At 48.4% G+C, this 17,818-nt stretch overlaps 2 protein-coding genes across 9 annotated transcripts in view; both read left to right on the top strand.

The window, feature by feature from the left end:
* LOC126983058 (uncharacterized) overlaps positions 1-17,818 on the top strand; it is an 80,799-nt gene that overhangs the window by 7,536 nt on the left and 55,445 nt on the right. For 4 of the 6 annotated variants that reach the window (XM_050835528.1, XM_050835531.1, XM_050835529.1 and 1 more), the window contains exon 2: positions 3,354-4,928. In XM_050835528.1, coding sequence (XP_050691485.1) covers positions 3,652-4,928 — 1,277 coding nt within the window. In that variant the 5' untranslated portion in view covers positions 3,354-3,651. Of the gene's footprint in view, positions 1-697; positions 1,026-1,089; positions 4,929-17,818 lie in introns of those variants that run through there. The other 2 variants (XM_050835530.1, XM_050835533.1) reach the window with 2 other exon arrangements.
* LOC126983059 (spore coat protein SP96-like) lies at positions 8,452-9,935 on the top strand. 3 transcript variants are annotated; one of them, XM_050835536.1, is made up of 3 exons: positions 8,452-8,701; positions 8,860-9,008; positions 9,158-9,625. In XM_050835536.1, exons 1-3 carry the CDS (start codon positions 8,452-8,454, stop codon positions 9,623-9,625), a joined length of 867 nt encoding a protein of 288 aa, XP_050691493.1. The 3 variants fall into 3 exon arrangements, with proteins under 3 accessions (XP_050691493.1, XP_050691491.1, XP_050691492.1); XM_050835534.1 differs by having other exon boundaries at positions 8,860-9,935; XM_050835535.1 differs by lacking the exon at positions 8,860-9,008 and having other exon boundaries at positions 9,009-9,625.

Raw genomic sequence — 17,818 nt, 5'->3', positions numbered from 1 at the left:
GTAAACTCACTAACCTACTTTTTTTATAGACTCACTTACTCACCTACTTACCTACTTCCTTATCTACCTGTCCATTTACCTGCAATCCTTAACCATTCTTACCTTAATTAAACAGGTAACACTTTCTCCTCTTCGACCCTTTCTCAACCATCATCCCCTCCTCCTCCTCCTCCTCCTCCTCTGTCGCCGCCACAAAGGATTGAATTCCGAGTAATCATCTGATCCCCCTTGTAATAGGCCCGTCCCTTATACTTAGCGCTCTCTCTCTCTCTCTCTCTCTCTTTTCGTTAATTCCATATTGATTCGTTTTTCGCTCAGTTTTGTTTTCCTTTTAATATTCATCAAGAGAGAGAGAGAGAGAGAGAGAGAGAGAGAGAGAGAGAGAGAGAGAGAGAGAGAGAGATTGTCAGACTCGAAAACTTTATAGTCGCAAACGATATCTTGTCGCTTACCTTCCTCTATCTTATCTCCGTCTGTGGTGGTGGTGGTGGTGGTGGTGGTGGTAGTGGTGGTGGTGGTGGTGGTGGCAAGGTTATACAATAAAGCTTAATCTTGGTCTGTTTGTTTATGGAGATGCAAGCAAGACTGATGATGTATCGTGATGTTGACAGGTAATTGCAATGGTGGTGGTGGTGGTGATGATAGTGATAGCGGTGGTGATAATGGTGATGAAGTGCATGATACGTTGATAGCAGAGGTGGTGATGATGGTGGTGGTGATTGTGGTTACGGTGCATTGTGGAGGTGTTGATGGTGAAGGATGAGTGTGTTATGCGGTGATGAGGAGAGTGGTGTTGGAGGTACTGACAATGATGGTGATGGTGGTGGTAGTGGTGGTGGTGGTGGTGGTGATGGCAAAAAGGATGTGATGATAACAGAGATGAAGGACGATTGTGGTGATAGTGGTGGTGGTGTTGAGGAAGGTCGAGAGCGAAGAGTCGTGTGTCTGTAGTGGTGATAGCGGTGGTGTTGAAGATGGTGATTAGTTAACAAAGACCAAAACAAAAGACGATCGTAAAGTGGATGGTGATGGCGGTAATAACGGTCATGAATTAGTTAACAAAGACCAAAACAAAAGACGATCGTAAAGTGGATGGTGGTGATAACGGTCGTGAATTAGTTAACAAAAACCAAAACAAAAGACTAACGAGAAATAGCGAAGATGAGAATAGTCGTGAATTAGTTAAAGACCAAAACAAAAGACGATCAAAAAATGGCGAAATAGAGAAAACTTGCAAAGACTGAAGGAAGGAAGGAAGGAAGGAAAGAAAGCGAGTGAGAGAGAGAAGAGGAAGGAAGGAGGGAAGACAGGAAGAGAGAGAAAAAGAAAACTGGAGAAGACAGGAGGAACAAAAATAACGGAAGAAAGGAAAGAAAGCGAGTAAGAGAGAAGGGGAAAGAAGGAGCGAAGACAGAGAGAGAAAAAAAAAGAAAGCTGGAGAAGACAAGAGGAACAAAAATAACTGAGTGACCCATGAAAGAAAAACAAGTTAGGAGCGAAGCGAAAGAAAACCGAGAGGGGAAGAGAAGGAGGAAGAAGAATTGAAAAAAAGAGAAACGAGAGAAAAGTTAAATATGAAAAAGAGGAAGGGAACAGCTGGGGTGGAAGGAAGGGAAGAAAGAGAAGGACGAATAAAAAAAATGAAAATAAAATCACAGAAAGAAGACCAAAAAAGAAGAACGAGGGGAGAAAGAGAGAGAAAACAAGAACAAAAATGGATCACAAAAGAGGTAGAAATTGATACAAGAGAGGCAGGATAATTTTAGGCCTATGCGAAATAGAAAATAGAAATGAAAACAAGAGAGAAAGAAGGAAAAATAAATCGAATAAGAGAAAAAAAACGAAAAAAGGAAGAAATTGGTGTTTGAAAGAGGCAGAATATTTTTAGGCCTACGCGAAATGGAAAATAAAAATGGAAATAAGAGAAAGAAGGAAAATAAATCGAATAAGTGAAAGAACAAGAACAACCCACAAAAAAAGAAAAATGGCAAAAGAAGGAGGCAGGAAAATTTTAGGCCCACGCGGAATAGAAAATAAAATGAAAAAAAGAAAGGAGAAAAAATAAATTGAATAAGACAAAGAACAAGAACAAACCACAAAAAAAAGAAAAAAAAAAGGCTAAAGAAGAAGGCAGGATAATTTTTAGGCCTATGCGAAATGGAAAATAAAAATGGAAATAACAGAGAAAGGAGTAAAAAGCATATTGAGTTCAGATCCCATTAGCGTTTTCCGATTACTAGTGTCAATCAGCTTGGTCAGCGTTCGTGTGAGTGAGAGCGAGTGAGTGAGTGAGTGAGTGTGAGTGAGTGAGTTGAGTGAGAGTGAGTGCATGACCGAGTTTCTGGGTTAATTTAGTCAGCCAATCAGTCAGTCAGTCAGTCAGTCAGTCAACAGAGCAATATGTATGTGTGAATAATGGAGTGTTTGTGTTATGCGTCCCTGTGTGTGTGTGTGTGTGTGTGTGTGTGTGTGTGTGTGGACAAGACCAGGTATACATAACCATACACTTACAGAATCACCATCAACTCTTCGTTTTCATCACCATTCCACTTTCACTGTTCATCACCACTTGCTCCCCCTTCCCCTTCCCCCCCTTTATCACCACCACCATCATCACCACCACCACCTCTATGCATCATCTACATCAATACCACTACAATCACCACCACCACTACCATCACCACCACCACCATCTTTATCTTTAGCCTTCACCCTCATCACCTTCACCACCATCATCACCACACCCACAACCTTCACCTTGATATATCCCTTCCTTTCCCTCACCACCACCACCACCACCATCACCACCACAATCACCATCATCAGCCCTAGCTCCACGGCCTACACTTACCTCCCACTCCACCATCACCTCCACTCAACCACCGCCACCACCACCTTCACCACCGCCGGCACCACCGCCCCTCACCACCCCCGCCATTACCCCACAAACTCTGGCGCGGTGAATGTCACTACAAAAACTAGACGGATCAACTTTCGCAAGACCAGTTTAATGTGGAGAGAGAGAGAGAGAGAGAGAGAGAGAGAGAGAGAGAGAGAGAGAGAGAGAGAGAGAGAGAGAGAGAGAGAGAGAGAGAGTTAAATTAGAGGTGTGCAAGGTAAAATACGAGGTAAAAGGGCCAGGGAGGGAAAAAAAGCAGGTGAATGAGGGTGCGAGAGAGGGAAACATTACCTGCAGCCTCGGTCTCGTGCACCTCTCTCACCTGGGTTACCTGAGGGGCACAAGGCCGCGCGGCACCACCAGCCTCCCGAGAGGCGGCGGGGTGTTGCCTTGGCTTATGCAAACAATCATTGGTGTTCCTCTGTTTCCATGACTCATTATCTTTGTCTCGTAGATCTGAGGAGGAAGCTTGACTAGCGAGACGCGAGCGGTAATGACCCAGCGTTTGTGAGGTGTTTCGTTGTGCTGGTGAGCCGCGGTGTGCGGGAGTGAAATGTTCCCTGGTGTCGGCGTGGTCGCCAAACTGCCGCTGCTGCTGCCGTGTGTGGCGTGACCTTTGTAAGGTGAAGGCAGTGGCAGCGTCCCGCGTGGCTGAACTGCTTTGTGCGCCAGGAATGCTGACTGTGGTGGTGGTGGTGGTGGTTGAGGCGGCTTCTCGTGCTCACTGAGACAAGGCGCACAGGCAGACAGTCATGGAAGCCGTGAACAACGGCGTGGAGGACTCCTGGAGGGACGCGGAGGGGGAAATACCGCACCCAGTGGTGGTGGTGCTGGGGGCCGACGGCGACGAGTACTGGTGCAACACGCCGCCCCCGGAGGTGAACATCACCATGTGGGGCACCCCCAGCGGCCCCTCCAGCGGCTCCTGCACCCCCAACACCCGCTCTCCTTCCCTCAACTCTTTCTGCTCCGAGGCCTCGTGGAGTGACGCCGGCAGCGACGACTCATCGGTCTTCAAGTCCAACGGGGACCGATCGCGTCACGCCTCCACCGAGGTGTTGTCCGACAGCCACGGCTTCCTGAAGGCGGCGCCGGAGCGGCTGTGTGCCTCGCAGGACCATCTCAACACCGGCAAGGCCAAGGAGCGGCACCTGCCACGCTCACGCCAGTACAAGACCAAGGAGATTGTCAGGGAGCGCTCCGCCTCCATTGTGGAGGAAAATCGCCGCGATGCCTCCTCGGACTCCAAGGTGAAAAAGTTCATATCCAGGATGCGCTCCCACTCCCACCATGAGCTGTTGCTGCACGGGCGGAGCCGCGCCGGCTCCCTTGTCGACGCGGAGAAACTCGAGGAGTCGCTTGACCCAGAGCCTCGCGAGGTGCCCCCCGCGGCCATCAACTCTCGTCTTTTGGGCCGCTTCCGCAAACATGGCCTTGACCTCAAGAAGAGGCGCTGGAGTGCTTGGGATGAGAAGGTGCACATATTCCGGATGCGTGGTCATCGGAATCACGAGGAGGATGACTCTGACCCGCCCCGGCCCGCGGCGCTGGCCCCCGCCGCCCCTGCGCCACGGAAGGCAGCCGCTGTCCTGAACAAGCCCCACCTGACCCGCACTCGCTCCAACTCCGAGTCCGACATCATTGTGAACAAGAAAAAGCGGAAGCGACGCTTCTTGGCAAAGGACTCGCGCGTGAGGGACCTCCTGATGGAATTCCACTACCGCAAGAAGCGCGGCAGCCTGCCCTCGCTGGATGCCGAGGAGCAGCGGCAGCAGCAGAAACAGGGGGAGGTGCCCCGCAAGGAGGGCTTGTCCGTCAGAAGGGACGGTCGTGCCCTCTCGTTCCACAACCTCACAGACTTTGCTGTGGATGATTACTTCGGGGGCGACACTCCGGGGACGCTCTCCGAGGACGAGACGGACGGGGACCGCTCCCGCCCCGCCCTGCTGGAGCTGGACGCCCACCCGCACCCGCACGGCCGCGACCGCCGCCCGCGCTTCTCCATCGACAACATCCTGAATGTCATCAGGTAAGTACCTTCCCCTGACCACACCCACCCGCGCCTCTGTTGCACTCCGTGACCGGAGGGGGGGGAGGTCATGCTAGGGCAGGACAGGGTATGGTAGGGTTGGGCAGGGCAGGGTAGGGCAGAGTGTCTGGCGAGGCTGGAACTTTCACAGGTTAGGGAACTTAGGGGCGGCAGGACGGGTTTGTAGAGTTGCCGTGGCGGGGCGTGGCGGCGAGACTGGTGTGTCCTCGCTCCATTGCCCCTTCACTTAGTGTGCCAGCACCCCCCGGCGGCCCGGACCGTTGTGTGTTGCCGGGACCCTCCACGCCCCGTAATAAATACCACCTAACCGCCGGCAACACTGCTGGACGCTGCGGCGGGAGTGATAACGGTCCGCCGCTCAGCGATGACGTCTGGGTATTGCTCCCACGCTGCCTGCCACACACCTGACCACTGCAGGACACGCTCAGGACACCCACCCACCCACACACACACACACACACACATACACACACACACACACACACACACACACACACACACACACACACACCTGTCTCCACAAGAAAGGAAAGAACTGGGTAAGACGGGGACGGAGGAAGATTGAAAGGGAGAATTGTTTTAAGTGGGTTGGTTTCTTCCTCGTCTTTCCTCTCATGAAGACAGAAAGTCTGCCAAATACTTTTAATTGGACAGTATTTTGCGCCCCTCCTCCCTCCTCCGCGTCCCACACTTCCCACCCTCCTCCTTGTATCAAAAGCCAATACCCGCGAGACTGAGTTCTGATTGCCGCAAAACACACACACACACGCACGCACACCTTCCATTCTGCGGCGTCGGAGATGAATTCACAAAGCGCGTCACAATCACACGTTACATTTACCTGGGAGAATGGAACGGCGAACCGGGCTGAATGGGGGAGTGGGAAGAGGGGAGGCAGGGAAAGGGGATGCTAGAATAGGGAATGGAAGCTAGTAAAGGTTAAAGGGTGGGTACCAGGATGGGTAGGGGGGCTTAGTAAGGGGAGAGGGGGGTTAAGGGATGGGGGGAAGGAAGGCTAGTAAAAGGGAAAGGAGGGGAAGTGGTGGGATGGGGTAAGGGAGACTCGTAAAGGATGGGGGAAGGGAGACTCTTAAAGGATGGGGGAAGGGAGACTTGTAAGGGGGAAAGGGGGGTTACCTGGATGGGGGAAGGGAGGTTAAGGGATGGGGGAAGGGGGGCTAGTGAAAGGGAAAGGGGGGTTGGTTACCTGGACGCGGGGGGGGGGGAGTAAGAGGGGGTCGGGGGGGGGGTTACCTGTTAAACCTTCATCTGGTGTGTCAATCTGAGCGTTCATTCATTTTCTCGTTTTCCGCTCCCTTGGCATATGTTATCATTATTATTATTATTATTATTATTATTATTATTATTATTATTATTATTATTATTATTATTGGGTATTTGTCGTGTAAGGATTGCTGTTGTTGTTGTTGTTGTTTTCTCTTGTTGTGTTCACGGTGTTTGTTTGCTTGTTTGATTGCTCGTGTTTTTGTAGTGTTAAGGTTTGTTGATGTTGTTTCCCATTGTTGTGTTCACCGTGTTTTGTTTTGTTTTTTCTTTTTGTTTTTCTTTTTTTTTTTTTTAGTGTAAGATTTGCTGTTGTTGTAGTCTATTGTTTTTTGGACACTCCTTTGACCTCTATTCAGAAGCAGTAAGTAGCGGGCTTTTTTGATATTTTTCTTTACGCCCCTGAACTGTCTCCTTAGCTGTAAAAAAAAAAAAAAAAAAAAAAGTGTTTGTTCGTCTGTTGCGATTATAATGTCTTCTGATTCACTGTAACCTTTCATCAACATCAACGGAATGTCATGTTTGTTTATGTATGTATTTATTTGTCTTTATTCATTTTAGGTTTCGTGATATCTTACGTTTAAGGTGGGAAGACTTTTTTTTATATCTGAAGTCGTATGTTTTGTTTTCACCATCGAGATCTTTTTTTTTTTTTTTTTTTTTTTTTACAGCAAAGGCGACAGCTCAAGGGCACAAAAAAAGGAAACAATAATAATAAAAAAAGCCCGCTACTCGCTGCTCCTCTGCTTATTTAGTGGATGCCTCTCTTGGTTCTCTGCTTTAAACTTTCTGTGACCAATAAGTTTCAAAATGTACATAAAAGTGATTTGATGTAATTTAGATAGGATTTTTTTTTTTCCATGGATCGTATGTTATCAGCAACTGGGTATTTTCTTTATGCGTCCACGTCATCAAGTGTTATGGTATTTCTCTTTTCTGTAATTACTCCGCTGCTTTATTACGATACTTGTTTTATTAGTTCATAGGCGAGCTTTTTTGTGGTTTGTTTTTATTCCCTTGAGCTGCTTCCTACTAATACTTTCGCCTGCACTCTTGGAAGGTTTTGTGTGTCGTATCGCTTTGCCCGCACCGTCAGGAACTGGATTTATTTTGTTCATGCATTTTATTATTCTCTGATTCCATGCATTTCATTTTTCCATACATATTTAATTCCCTTGAGCTGCTTCCGTTTCTGTAGACAGGCGGAAGTCAATCAGTTCTTTGGTCAGGTTCATTCCTAACATTCACGGCTGATGGCGTTCATGGATTCCAGCATTTCTTTGTATTTCTCTTCGCGTTGAGGCGCTTTTTGATTCCTCGTCTTGGCCGGTTTGTTCTTTACTTTCGCTTGGAGATAACGTTGGGGCGCGCCGCAGACGGTTTAGCTGCGCGTGGCCGCGATGCTCATTTCCGTCGCCTTGGCCCTTTGAGGCCATTTCTGACATGTGATGAGACTGAGAAAGTCCAGCAGTCGTCATCGTTCTTTCCTCTCTAAGCGTTGTTTATCAGTGTCGCCGTTCCCGCCGCCTCCACACACTGCACGCCTCCTCTTCAGAGAGGGTGACAGACTGCTCTTCATAACGTTACCATAGTTACGGAAAGCCACCGGAGACCCGTTCATGCCTCGGACGCATCAAGGACCTTTTATTTTCATATCGTCACAGCCACAAAAATGGTCAAACGGTACATCTACGACATCTCACTCAGCAGCCCAGTCCAGCCAACCGAGCAGGCCCAGCGGGTCGCTCACAGCCGTGCCGCTGCGGCGCGGCGCGAGCGAGCCCTGGCCCGCCGCCGCGCCGGAAGGAGGCCCGTGTGCGTGGAGCCGCGGGAGAAGGTCGCCCACTGCTTCCCCCTGGAGGCTAGCGACCACGCCGGGGTGGTGCTCCCCGTCCATGGGGAGGCCCCCCCGGCCTACGAGAAGGACAGCCCCATGCCTGAGGTCCCCAAGGATGCCCATCTGGGGGAGGACACTCAGGGGGAGGCTGCTCCCGGCACCGAGGATCCACCGGGGGACCCACCCGGCAATGGTGCCGAAGAAGGGGCGGTCCCCAAGGAGGTGGCACCACCTCTGGAGGGACCCGTGGAGGCACTCCAAGTGGTGGATTCACTTGTGGAGGGGCAGGCACCTCTGAATATGGAGGTGCTTGTGGCAACCCTCTGCATGTACCTGTGGAGGCTTTTCTAAGTGACCCGTGGAGGTGGAGGCCCCAGGGTAATGCCCCCTGGGATCCCGCCCCCCCCCATCCCCCCCGCCAGGCCCGGTGAAAAACCCCTAAGGTGCAGCCACGAGGCCGCCAGGAGGATCCTGCCCACCGTGCCGCACGGCAGGCCCGACCTGCAGTGGCACCACGGAGGCACTTCTTCTAGCGGTGAAGGCACCTCCAAAGGTGAAGATATTCTGGAGGCACTCTGGAGGACCGATATCTGTGCCATAGCCGTTCTCCGCACCCTGGCATCGCCGGGAGGTTTCTGTGTCGCACGGCGGGGCCGAGGACAACTTCCTCGGTGCCCGCAGCGGCACGCGGCCTTCCGATCCTCAGGGGCAGGCGGACGCCGCTGGAGGCACTCTGGTGGTCCGATATCTGTGCCTTAGCCGTTCGCCGCACCCTGGGGTCCCTGGGAGGTTTCTGTGTCGCACGGCGGGGCCGAGGAGAGCTTCCTCGGTGCCCGCAGCGGCACGCGGCCTTCCGATCCTCAGGGGCAGGCGGACGCCGCTGGAGGCACTCTGGGGGTCCGATTTCTGTGTTCGCCGCACCCTGGGGTCCCTGGGAGGTTTCTGTGTCGCACGGCGGGGCCGAGGAGAGCTTCTTCGGTGCCCGCAGCGGCACGCGGCCTTCCGATCCCCAGGGCCAGGCGGACGCCGCTGGAGGCACTCTGGGGGTCCGATTTCTGTGTTCGCCGCACCCTGGGGTCCCTGGGAGGTTTCTGTGTCGCACGGCGGGGCCGAGGAGAGCTTCCTCGGTGCCCGCAGCGGCACGCGGCCTTCCGATCCTCGGGGCCAGACGGACGCCGCGGGGCGGGTGCCACCTGGGAACTGCTTGCTTACCACCTGGGGTCTGCTGGTCAATGTTGGGGGTGCAAGGGTCGCCGCCTCCTCTCCTTCCGCCGCCTCCTCTACTTCCGCCGCCTCCTCTACTTCCACCGCCTCCTCTACTTCCGCCGCCTCCTCTACTTCCGCCGCCTCCTCTACTTCCGCCGCCTCCTCTACTTCCGCCGCCTCCTCTACTTCCGTCGCCTCCTCTACTTCCGCCGCCACCGCGCACCGAGCGGCCAACAGCTGGGGAGTCTCGCCGCTCACACGTCCACTCTGCGGGTCCCCAACTGATGTTTCTTTTCATTGCTTTCTCACTCTCTACAAACACTGTATCTGCTTACCCTCCACGGCTTAGTGCCACCAGTAGTGATGCTGCTGCCATTACTGCTACAATACAATGCGTTTCTTTTCATTGCTATCTCACTCCCTACATTCACTGTGTATCTGCTTACCGGCGCCCAGAGAGGCAATCGTGTGTATTGTTAATGTATTTTTATCTGTTACTATTTTCACCTTTTTTTTCCCTTCTTGAGCTCGTTAGAAAGTTCCCAGAAGAGCAGTCGCGTGTATTTTTAGTGTATTTTATCTTCTACAATTTTCATCTTTCTTATTCCTTCTTGAGCTCGACGGAGGATTCCCAGACAGAGTAGTCGTGTGTGTAGCCACTGCTGTAGTTTCCTAGTTATTGTGTTATTTTCCCTTCTGTTTGGTTCTTAATAAGCTCGTCAGGCCGCGGCTCGAGACTCGCTTGATGAGCTTCACTAACTAAGTTTAAAAATCGTCGAGGTGGAAGACTTTCGTTAGGGAGCAGAGGTTGCTAGATTGTGTGTGTGTGTGGGGGTCCTTAGGTTGAGTGGCTTTGTAACCCTCTACCCCAGCGTTACCAAATTGTGGGGGGGGTTACTGAGGTTGAGTGCCTTTGTAACCCTCTATCTACCCTCTACCCCAGCGTTACCAAATTGTGGGGGGGGTTACTGAGGTTGAGTGGCTTTGTAACCCTCTACCTACCATCTACCCCAGCGTTACCAAATTGTGGGGGGGGTTACTGAGGTTGAGTGGCTTTTTAACCCTCTACCTACCTACCATCTACCCCAGCGTTACCAAATTATCGTACTTAGCCACTCAGCACATCATATTTTTTCGGTTTCTGACGCACGGTTATCGTAAACAAACATCAACAGGTAACCCTTCCAACGATAACTTCAACCGAAATCGCGTTCTCTGTGTGGCTACGAGAGTTTAGGGCCACAGAACTGATCATTGCGATGTTTGGAATACGATAATAGGGTAACGCTGCTCTACCCCCTCTACATATTTCCTTCCCTACTGACCTATCTACCTGCTTACCTTCATCCGAGACCCTTTACCTACTTACCTATGTATACTTTCCCATCTACCTGCTCTCCCTTCCCTCTGCTTCACCTGGTTATCTGTCTCTCTACCTGTCTGTCTCCCTTATTACTGCCCGTCTACCTCTTTACCTATTCCTACCTACCCTATTCTTTTGCCCTTATGACTGTAATTAGCTACCTGCCAATCTACCTGTCTACCTTTCTAATTACTCGATGTCTTTGTTTATTTACCTATTCCTACCTGACTACCTACCTACCCTACTCTTTTGCCCTTATGACTGACTAATTATCTTTCTGCCAATCTACCTGTCTACATTTCTAATTACTCGCTGCCTCTTTTTTTTTACCTTTAACTGGCGAACTTTTTATCTTTATTTTTGGGGACTTTTTCCTGCTAACCTCCCTGCTGACCCATCTGTTAAACTTTCGAATTGTCTGTCTCCCTGTCTGTTTTATTCTCCCTCTACTCCTGTTTCTCCTTGTTTTCCTACTTTCCTTTATTTTTCTGCTTGTTTTCCTGTCTTCCTGCTCTCTTTCTTCCTGCTTTTCCTCTCGTATCTTACTATTTGTCTTTATCTTTCTGCTTGTCTTCCTGTTTTCTCCCTTCCTGCTTTTTCTTCCTATCTTACTCTGTGTCTTTATCTTCCTCCTTCTCCTTACCTATCTTCCTCCTTTCCTTTATCTTTCTGCTTGTCCTCTGTTTCCCTGCTCTCTCTCTTTCTGCTTCCGGTTCCTATGTTACTCTTTGTCTTTATCTTCCTGCTTGTCCTCCTGTCTTCCTGCTGGCTTCCTTCTGCTCGCGTGGATATTAAGTCCCCGCCTTCTGCTCCTCCACTTTAAATTAGGGTAACTTCTTTTTATTCTTTTCTCCTCCCCGCTTGGTCCTCTCTTTTTATTTTTTATTCAGCTCTTTTATATGTCTTTTTTGTTTGCCTGTTGAGCTGAAAGGTGTCTGGGTGCGTACATAAAGACCCGGTTCCACAGCCCAACACAGTGTCTTCGTAACAGCCCGAACCAAACTATAGAATCCCATACAATCCAAAATGGTGAGGTCTCCGATGCCACACTAAACACACAACAAGACTTTTCTAGTATAGCTTCATCAAATTTGTGAACTTCAGTATAAACACCAGACACTATACAAGGAAATTTCGAAGGCTCTGGTATTGGTTTGGGAGCTTACTAACCGATCATGGGGAACTGTGACACTGGCCCTAACAATCTGATCCCCTTTAACAGTTTCCTGCGGCATTCTGTTTCTCGTTTCATTGTTGTGTCTTCTTCCTGAATCTCATGTTTACCGCACAAGATTTCCCATTCTTTTCCCTCCTCCTCCTTGTCCTGGCTATTTTTCATCCCATGGTTAATCTTCTCTCTCTCTCTCTCTCTCTCTCTCTCTCTCTCTCTCTCTCTCTCTCTCTCTCTCTCTCTCTCTCTCTCTCTCTCTCTCTCTCTCTCTCTCTCTCTCTCTCTCTCTCTCTCTCTCTCGTCCCCTTCCCTTCTTTCCTTCCTTCCCCTTCCCCTCCCTCCTCCTTCCCCTTCCCTTCCTTCCCTTCCCTTCCTTCCCTTCCTTCCCCTCTCTCCCTCCTCCTTCCTTCCCTTCCTTCCCTTCCTTCCTTCCTTCCTTCCTTCCCTCCCACCTCTCCACCTGTCCTCATCTTTCCTTCCCTACTGTCCCGCCTCCCCTTCCCCCCTCCCCTTCCCCCTCCCCCTCCCCCATTCACCTCCGCTGGCCGGCCGAAATAATGATAGACAATACACTCCCAAGCTTCCCATTCACCTCCCCTTCCCTTTCTCTCTCCCCTCTCCCCTCCCTCCCTCCCGCTCACATTATCAGTTTGGGTGGTTCCATTGTCCTCGTGTGTGGGGGGTTGTGGGGTTGTGTTGGTGTTGCCATGCCTTCCCTCCCCCCCCCCCCCCCCTATTCATCCCTCTCTCTCTCCTTCCCTCCCTCTCTCTCTCCCTTTCCTCCCTCCCTCCCCCGCCACAACAATGGACTCGACCCTCACTCCGACACGACTCTATAGGCAGCGGAAAAGTAACTTGTTTTTTCTATTATTTTAGTTTCCGGGTAAAAGAAATACAGGAAGAAAATGTGTGTAAAAAGGGTTGGTATTGAAGATGGTGGTGGTGGTGGTGGTGGTGGTAGTAGTAGTAGTAGTAGTAGTAGTAGTAGTGGCAACAGTCTCAATAGTCTTTTGTTTTTTGTGTTAGTAATAGTAATAATTCTACCGCTTCTTCCGTGTTTAATGAAGGCAATGGAGCAGAAGGAAGGGGAGGAAAAAAGAAAGGAGGAGGAGGAGGAGGAGGAGGAGGAGAATTCAATGGAGGGGGATAAAGAAGAGGAGGAGTAAGAGGAAGATGAGGAAGATGAGGCAAACTGTACAGAGGAAAGAGGAAATGGAGAGAAAAGAGAGAAAATAATCATTAGAGAAGACAGCAGTAGTAGTAGTAGTAGTAGTAGTAGTAGTAGTAGTAGTAGTAGTTGTAATAGAAATAGTAATAGTAGTAGTAGGAGTAGCAGTAGCAGTAGTAGTAGTAGTAGTAGCAGTAGTAGGAGTAGTAGTAGTGGGGAGTAGATGAGAGAGAGAGAGAGAGAGAGAGAGAGAGCAGAAGAACTTTTCCAACCCAACCCAACCTGTCTTTCCCTTCCTGTTTACCACCTCAGAAGTGACATTGCAAGTGGCTTCCAGAGATCATCCTTGTCTTGTTATATATCGCCCACAAGTCTTCTCTCTCTCTCTCTCTCTCTCTCTCTCTCTCTCTCTCTCTCTCTCTCTCTCTCTCTCTCTCTCTCTCTCTCTCTCTCTCTCTCTCTCTCTCTCTCTCTCTCTCTCTCTCTCTCTCGTCTTGGGTTAAAGGTGTACAATGGAAGCGAGGCGGAGGAAGGAAGGAAGGAAAGACGGATAGAAGGAAGGAAGGAAGGAAGGACGGATAGAAGGAAGGAAGGAAAGACGGATAGAAGGAAGGAAGGAAGGAAGGACGGATAGAAGGAAGGAAGGAAGGACGGATAGAAGGAAGGAAGGAAGGAAGGACGGATAGAAGGAAGGACGGATGGAAGGAAGGACGGATAGAAGGAGGGAAGGACGGATGGAAGGAAGGACGGATAGAAGGAAGGAAGGAAGGAAAGAAGGACGGAAGGAAGGAAGGAAGGAAGGACGAAAGGAAGGAAAGAAAGGAAGTGAAGGAGAGATTTGACGTTTATACACAACATAACGAGCGATTGAGGTAGTGATGAGAGAGAGAGAGAGAGAGAGAGAGAGAGAGAGAGAGAGAGAGAGAGAGAGAGAGAGAGAGACACACACACACACACACACACACACACACACACACACACACACACACACACACACACACACACACACACACACACACACACATACAGAACGCCAGACACAGATGGAGAGGATAAAAACGGACATAGAAGTAAAAAAAAAAAACAACGGGGAGGTGGAACAGAAATTGAGGTTGACAGGTAAAGAGAGACTGACAAACACAGTGAAACAGAGAGAAAGAGAAATACGAATACGGAGAGGGAGGAAAAGAGAGGTGGAGGCGGAGAGGAAAACAATTAAAAAAACATACCAGAAATCATTAAAACACACATGTTCTTCCCCACTCCCTCTCTGACACCTTAGGACGTACAAGCAAATAAGAAAAAAAACATAAAAGAAAAACATATCCTTTCTCTTTCCACTCCTTCTGAACGGGAAAACAATTAAAAAACATACAAGAAAACATTAAAACACACACATTCTTTCCCACTCCCTCTCTGACACCTTAGGACGTACAAGCAAATAAGAAAAAAAACATAAAAGAAAAATATATCCTTTCTCTTACCACTCCTTCTGAACGGGAAAACAATTAAAAAACATACAAGAAAACATTAAAACACACACATACTTTCCCACTCTCTCTCTGACACCTTAGGACGTACAAGCAAATAGGAAAAACATACAAGAAAAACATTAACACTTTCTCTTACCACTCCCTCAGATCCCTTGAAAAAAAAAAACACTTCAAAACATATAAAACAGAAAAACACACTTATCCACTCCCTCTCTGACCCCTTAGGACGTACAAGCAAATAGGAAAAAACATACAAGAAAAACATTAACACTTTCTCTCACGACTCCCTCAGATCCCTCGAAAAAAACCACACACTTCAAAACATATAAAACAGGATACACACTTATCCACACCCTCTCTGACCCCTAAGGACGTACAAGCAAATAGGAAAAACATACAAGAAAAACATTAACACTTCCTTTCACCACTCCCTCAGATCCCTCGAAAAAAACCCACACACTTCAAAACATATAAAACAGAAAACACACTTATCCACACCCTCTTTGACCCCTAAGGACGTACAAGCAAAAAAAAAAAAAAAAAAAAAACATACAAGAAAAACATATACACTTCCTCTCACCACTCCCTCAGATCCCTCGAAAAAAACCCACACACTTCAAAACACATAAAACAGAAAACACACTTATCCACACCCTCTTTGACCCCTTAGGACGTACAAGCAAATAGGAAAAACATACAAGAAAAACATTAACACTTTCTCTTACCACTCCTTCAGATCCCTCGAAAAAAAAAAAACACACTTCAAAACACATAAAACAGAAAACACACTTATCCACTCCCTCTCTGACCCCTAAGGACGTACAAGCAAATAAAAAATAAAAAACATACAAGAAAAACATATACACTTCCTCTCACCACTCCCTCAGATCCCTCGAAAAAAAAAAACACTTCAAAACATATAAAACAGAAAAACACACTTATCCACACCCTCTCTGACCCCTAAGGACGTACAAGCAAATAGGAAAAACATACAAGAAAAACATTAACACTTCCTCTCACCACTCCCTCAGATCCCTCGAAAAAAAACACACACACTTCAAAACACATAAAACAGAAAACACACTTATCCACTCCCTCTTCGGAAGGTAAAAACAACTAGAAACACACAGAAAAAGAAGGAAAACGGAAAAATCACCCCATCCATTCCCTCTTTCATCTCTCACTGTGGTCTATTTCTGCCTCTCGAAATAGGGCAATGCCAGTGATGGGGGGGGTGGGGGGGGGGGGAAGGATAAGGGATTGGGTGGTGAGGAGGGGAAGGAGACGGATTGGGTGGTGACAGGAGAGGGATCGGGGCTTTGATGAGGGGAAATAACAAGGTAACAAAGATTAGGTCAGCCAATCAGCCACTCAGCAGCCCGGAGACAACGAGCGACAACCAATCATGTGCGGAGAAGTCTAAGCCGATCATGGACAGCCTCACTGCTCTCTCTCTCTCTCTCTCTCTCTCTCTCTCTCTCTCTCTCTCTCTCTCTCTCTCTCTCTCTCTCTCTCTCTCTGTTTCGCTCCTTCTCTCTTTTTTTCTCTCTTTCTCTCCCCAACGCGCGTCTCATCCCTTCTCTCCCTCTCTTTGTATCTCCGTTCATCGTAAAATTTCCATTAATTGTCTCTTTTATCAATGATCTCTCTCGTGTGTGTGTGTGTGTGTGTGTGTGTGTGTGTGTGTGTGTGTGGCGAGATAGTGAGCGAGAGAGAGAGAGGGACGGGGAAGGGGTACGCAGGGAAGCATTAGAGAGAGAGAGAGAGAGAGAGAGAGAGAGAGAGAGAGAGAGAGAGAGAGAGAGAGAGAGAGAGAGAGAGAGAGAGAGAGAGAGAGAGAGAGAGAGAGAGAGAGAGAGAGAGAGAGAGAATACGCAAAGTGAGATGAAGAGAAAGAAAATGAGGAAGAGGAAGGAATACGCAGAGAGAGAGAGAGAGAGAGAGAGAGAGAGAGAGAGAGAGAGAGAGTGTGAGAGGGTGAGAGTAAGAGAGTGAGAGAGAGAGAGCGGTGTATGGCAGAGAGAGCGGTTGGGGTAGTAGTGTGGCTGTAGTGGTGGTGTGTGGCGGACCCGCTGTGCTTAGCTCCCCTGGTTACCTGTGAGTGCGAACCCCCTCACCCCCCCTCACACACACACACACACACACACACACACACACAGTCCCATCCATAGTAGTCAGTCATCCCTACATGCAACACTTTAATTCCTGAGTCATCATAGTTCCTGATCACCTTGGCCCTTCCCTACCTGCCCTCATCCTAATTAACGGCCACCACCTGTCCGGGGAAGCGTACCCTACCTTTATAAACTCTATGGTCCTCCTTTTTTTGTTTGGTTTCATCCCTTTCGTCTTCTAGGTCAAGGTAATTCAACCCTATCCAGCTCAATCCAATATTTTCTGGCTTCCCATACCTCGTCTCCTCTCTCCTTTTTTCTTGTTTTGTTTTATCCAGTTTCGTCTATGGTCCTCCTTTTTTTGTTTGGTTTCATCCCTTTTGTCTGCTAGGTCAAGGTAATCACACCCAATCTGGCTCAATCCAATATTCTCTGTCTTTCCATACCTCCTTTTCCTTGTTTTGATTTTTTATTCTTTTTTTCATCTTCTAGGGCAAGGTAATCCAACCCAATCCAGCTCAATCCAATATTTTCTGTCTTTCCATACCTCCTTTTCCTTGTTTTGTTTTATTCTCTTTTCATCTTCTAGGTCAAGGTAAAGCAACCTAATCCAGCTCAATCCAATATTTTCTGTCTTTCCATACCTCCTTTTTCTTGTTTTGTTTTTTTATTCTTTTTTTCATCTTCTAGGTCAAGGAAATCCAACCCAATCCAGCTCAATCCAATATTTTCTGTCTTTCCATACCTCCTTTTCCTTGTTTTGTTTTTTTATTCTTTTTTACATCTTCTAGGGCAAGGTAATCCCACCCAATCCAGCTCAATCCAATATTTCTGTCTTTCCATCTTTCCTTTTCCTTGTTTTGTTTTTATTACCCCTTTTTCATCTTCTAGGTCAAGGTAATCCAACCCAATCCAACACAACCCAACTCAATATATTCTGTCTTTCCATACCTCCAAGATTCCCCTCTCCTTTTTCTTGTTTTGTTTTGCCCTTTTTTCGTCTTCTAGGTCAAAGTAAAACAACCCAACCCAACTCAATATATTCTGCCTTTCCATACCTTAAGTTTCCCATCCTCTTCTTGTTTTTTTTAATATTTTTTTTTTTTGTCTCCTATGTCAAAGTAACTCAACCCAATCCAATATATTCTGTCTTTCCATACCTCCAAGTTTCCCCTCTCCTTTTTCTTGTTGTTGTTTTTAATCCTTTTTTCGTCTCCTAAGTCAAGGTAAACC

The sequence above is a fragment of the Eriocheir sinensis genome, chromosome 52 (genome assembly GCF_024679095.1).
Source record: "Eriocheir sinensis breed Jianghai 21 chromosome 52, ASM2467909v1, whole genome shotgun sequence".
NCBI lineage: Eukaryota > Metazoa > Arthropoda > Malacostraca > Decapoda > Varunidae > Eriocheir > Eriocheir sinensis.
Note: the sequence above shows the minus strand (reverse complement) of the source record. Positions and strands in the feature narration are given on the sequence as shown.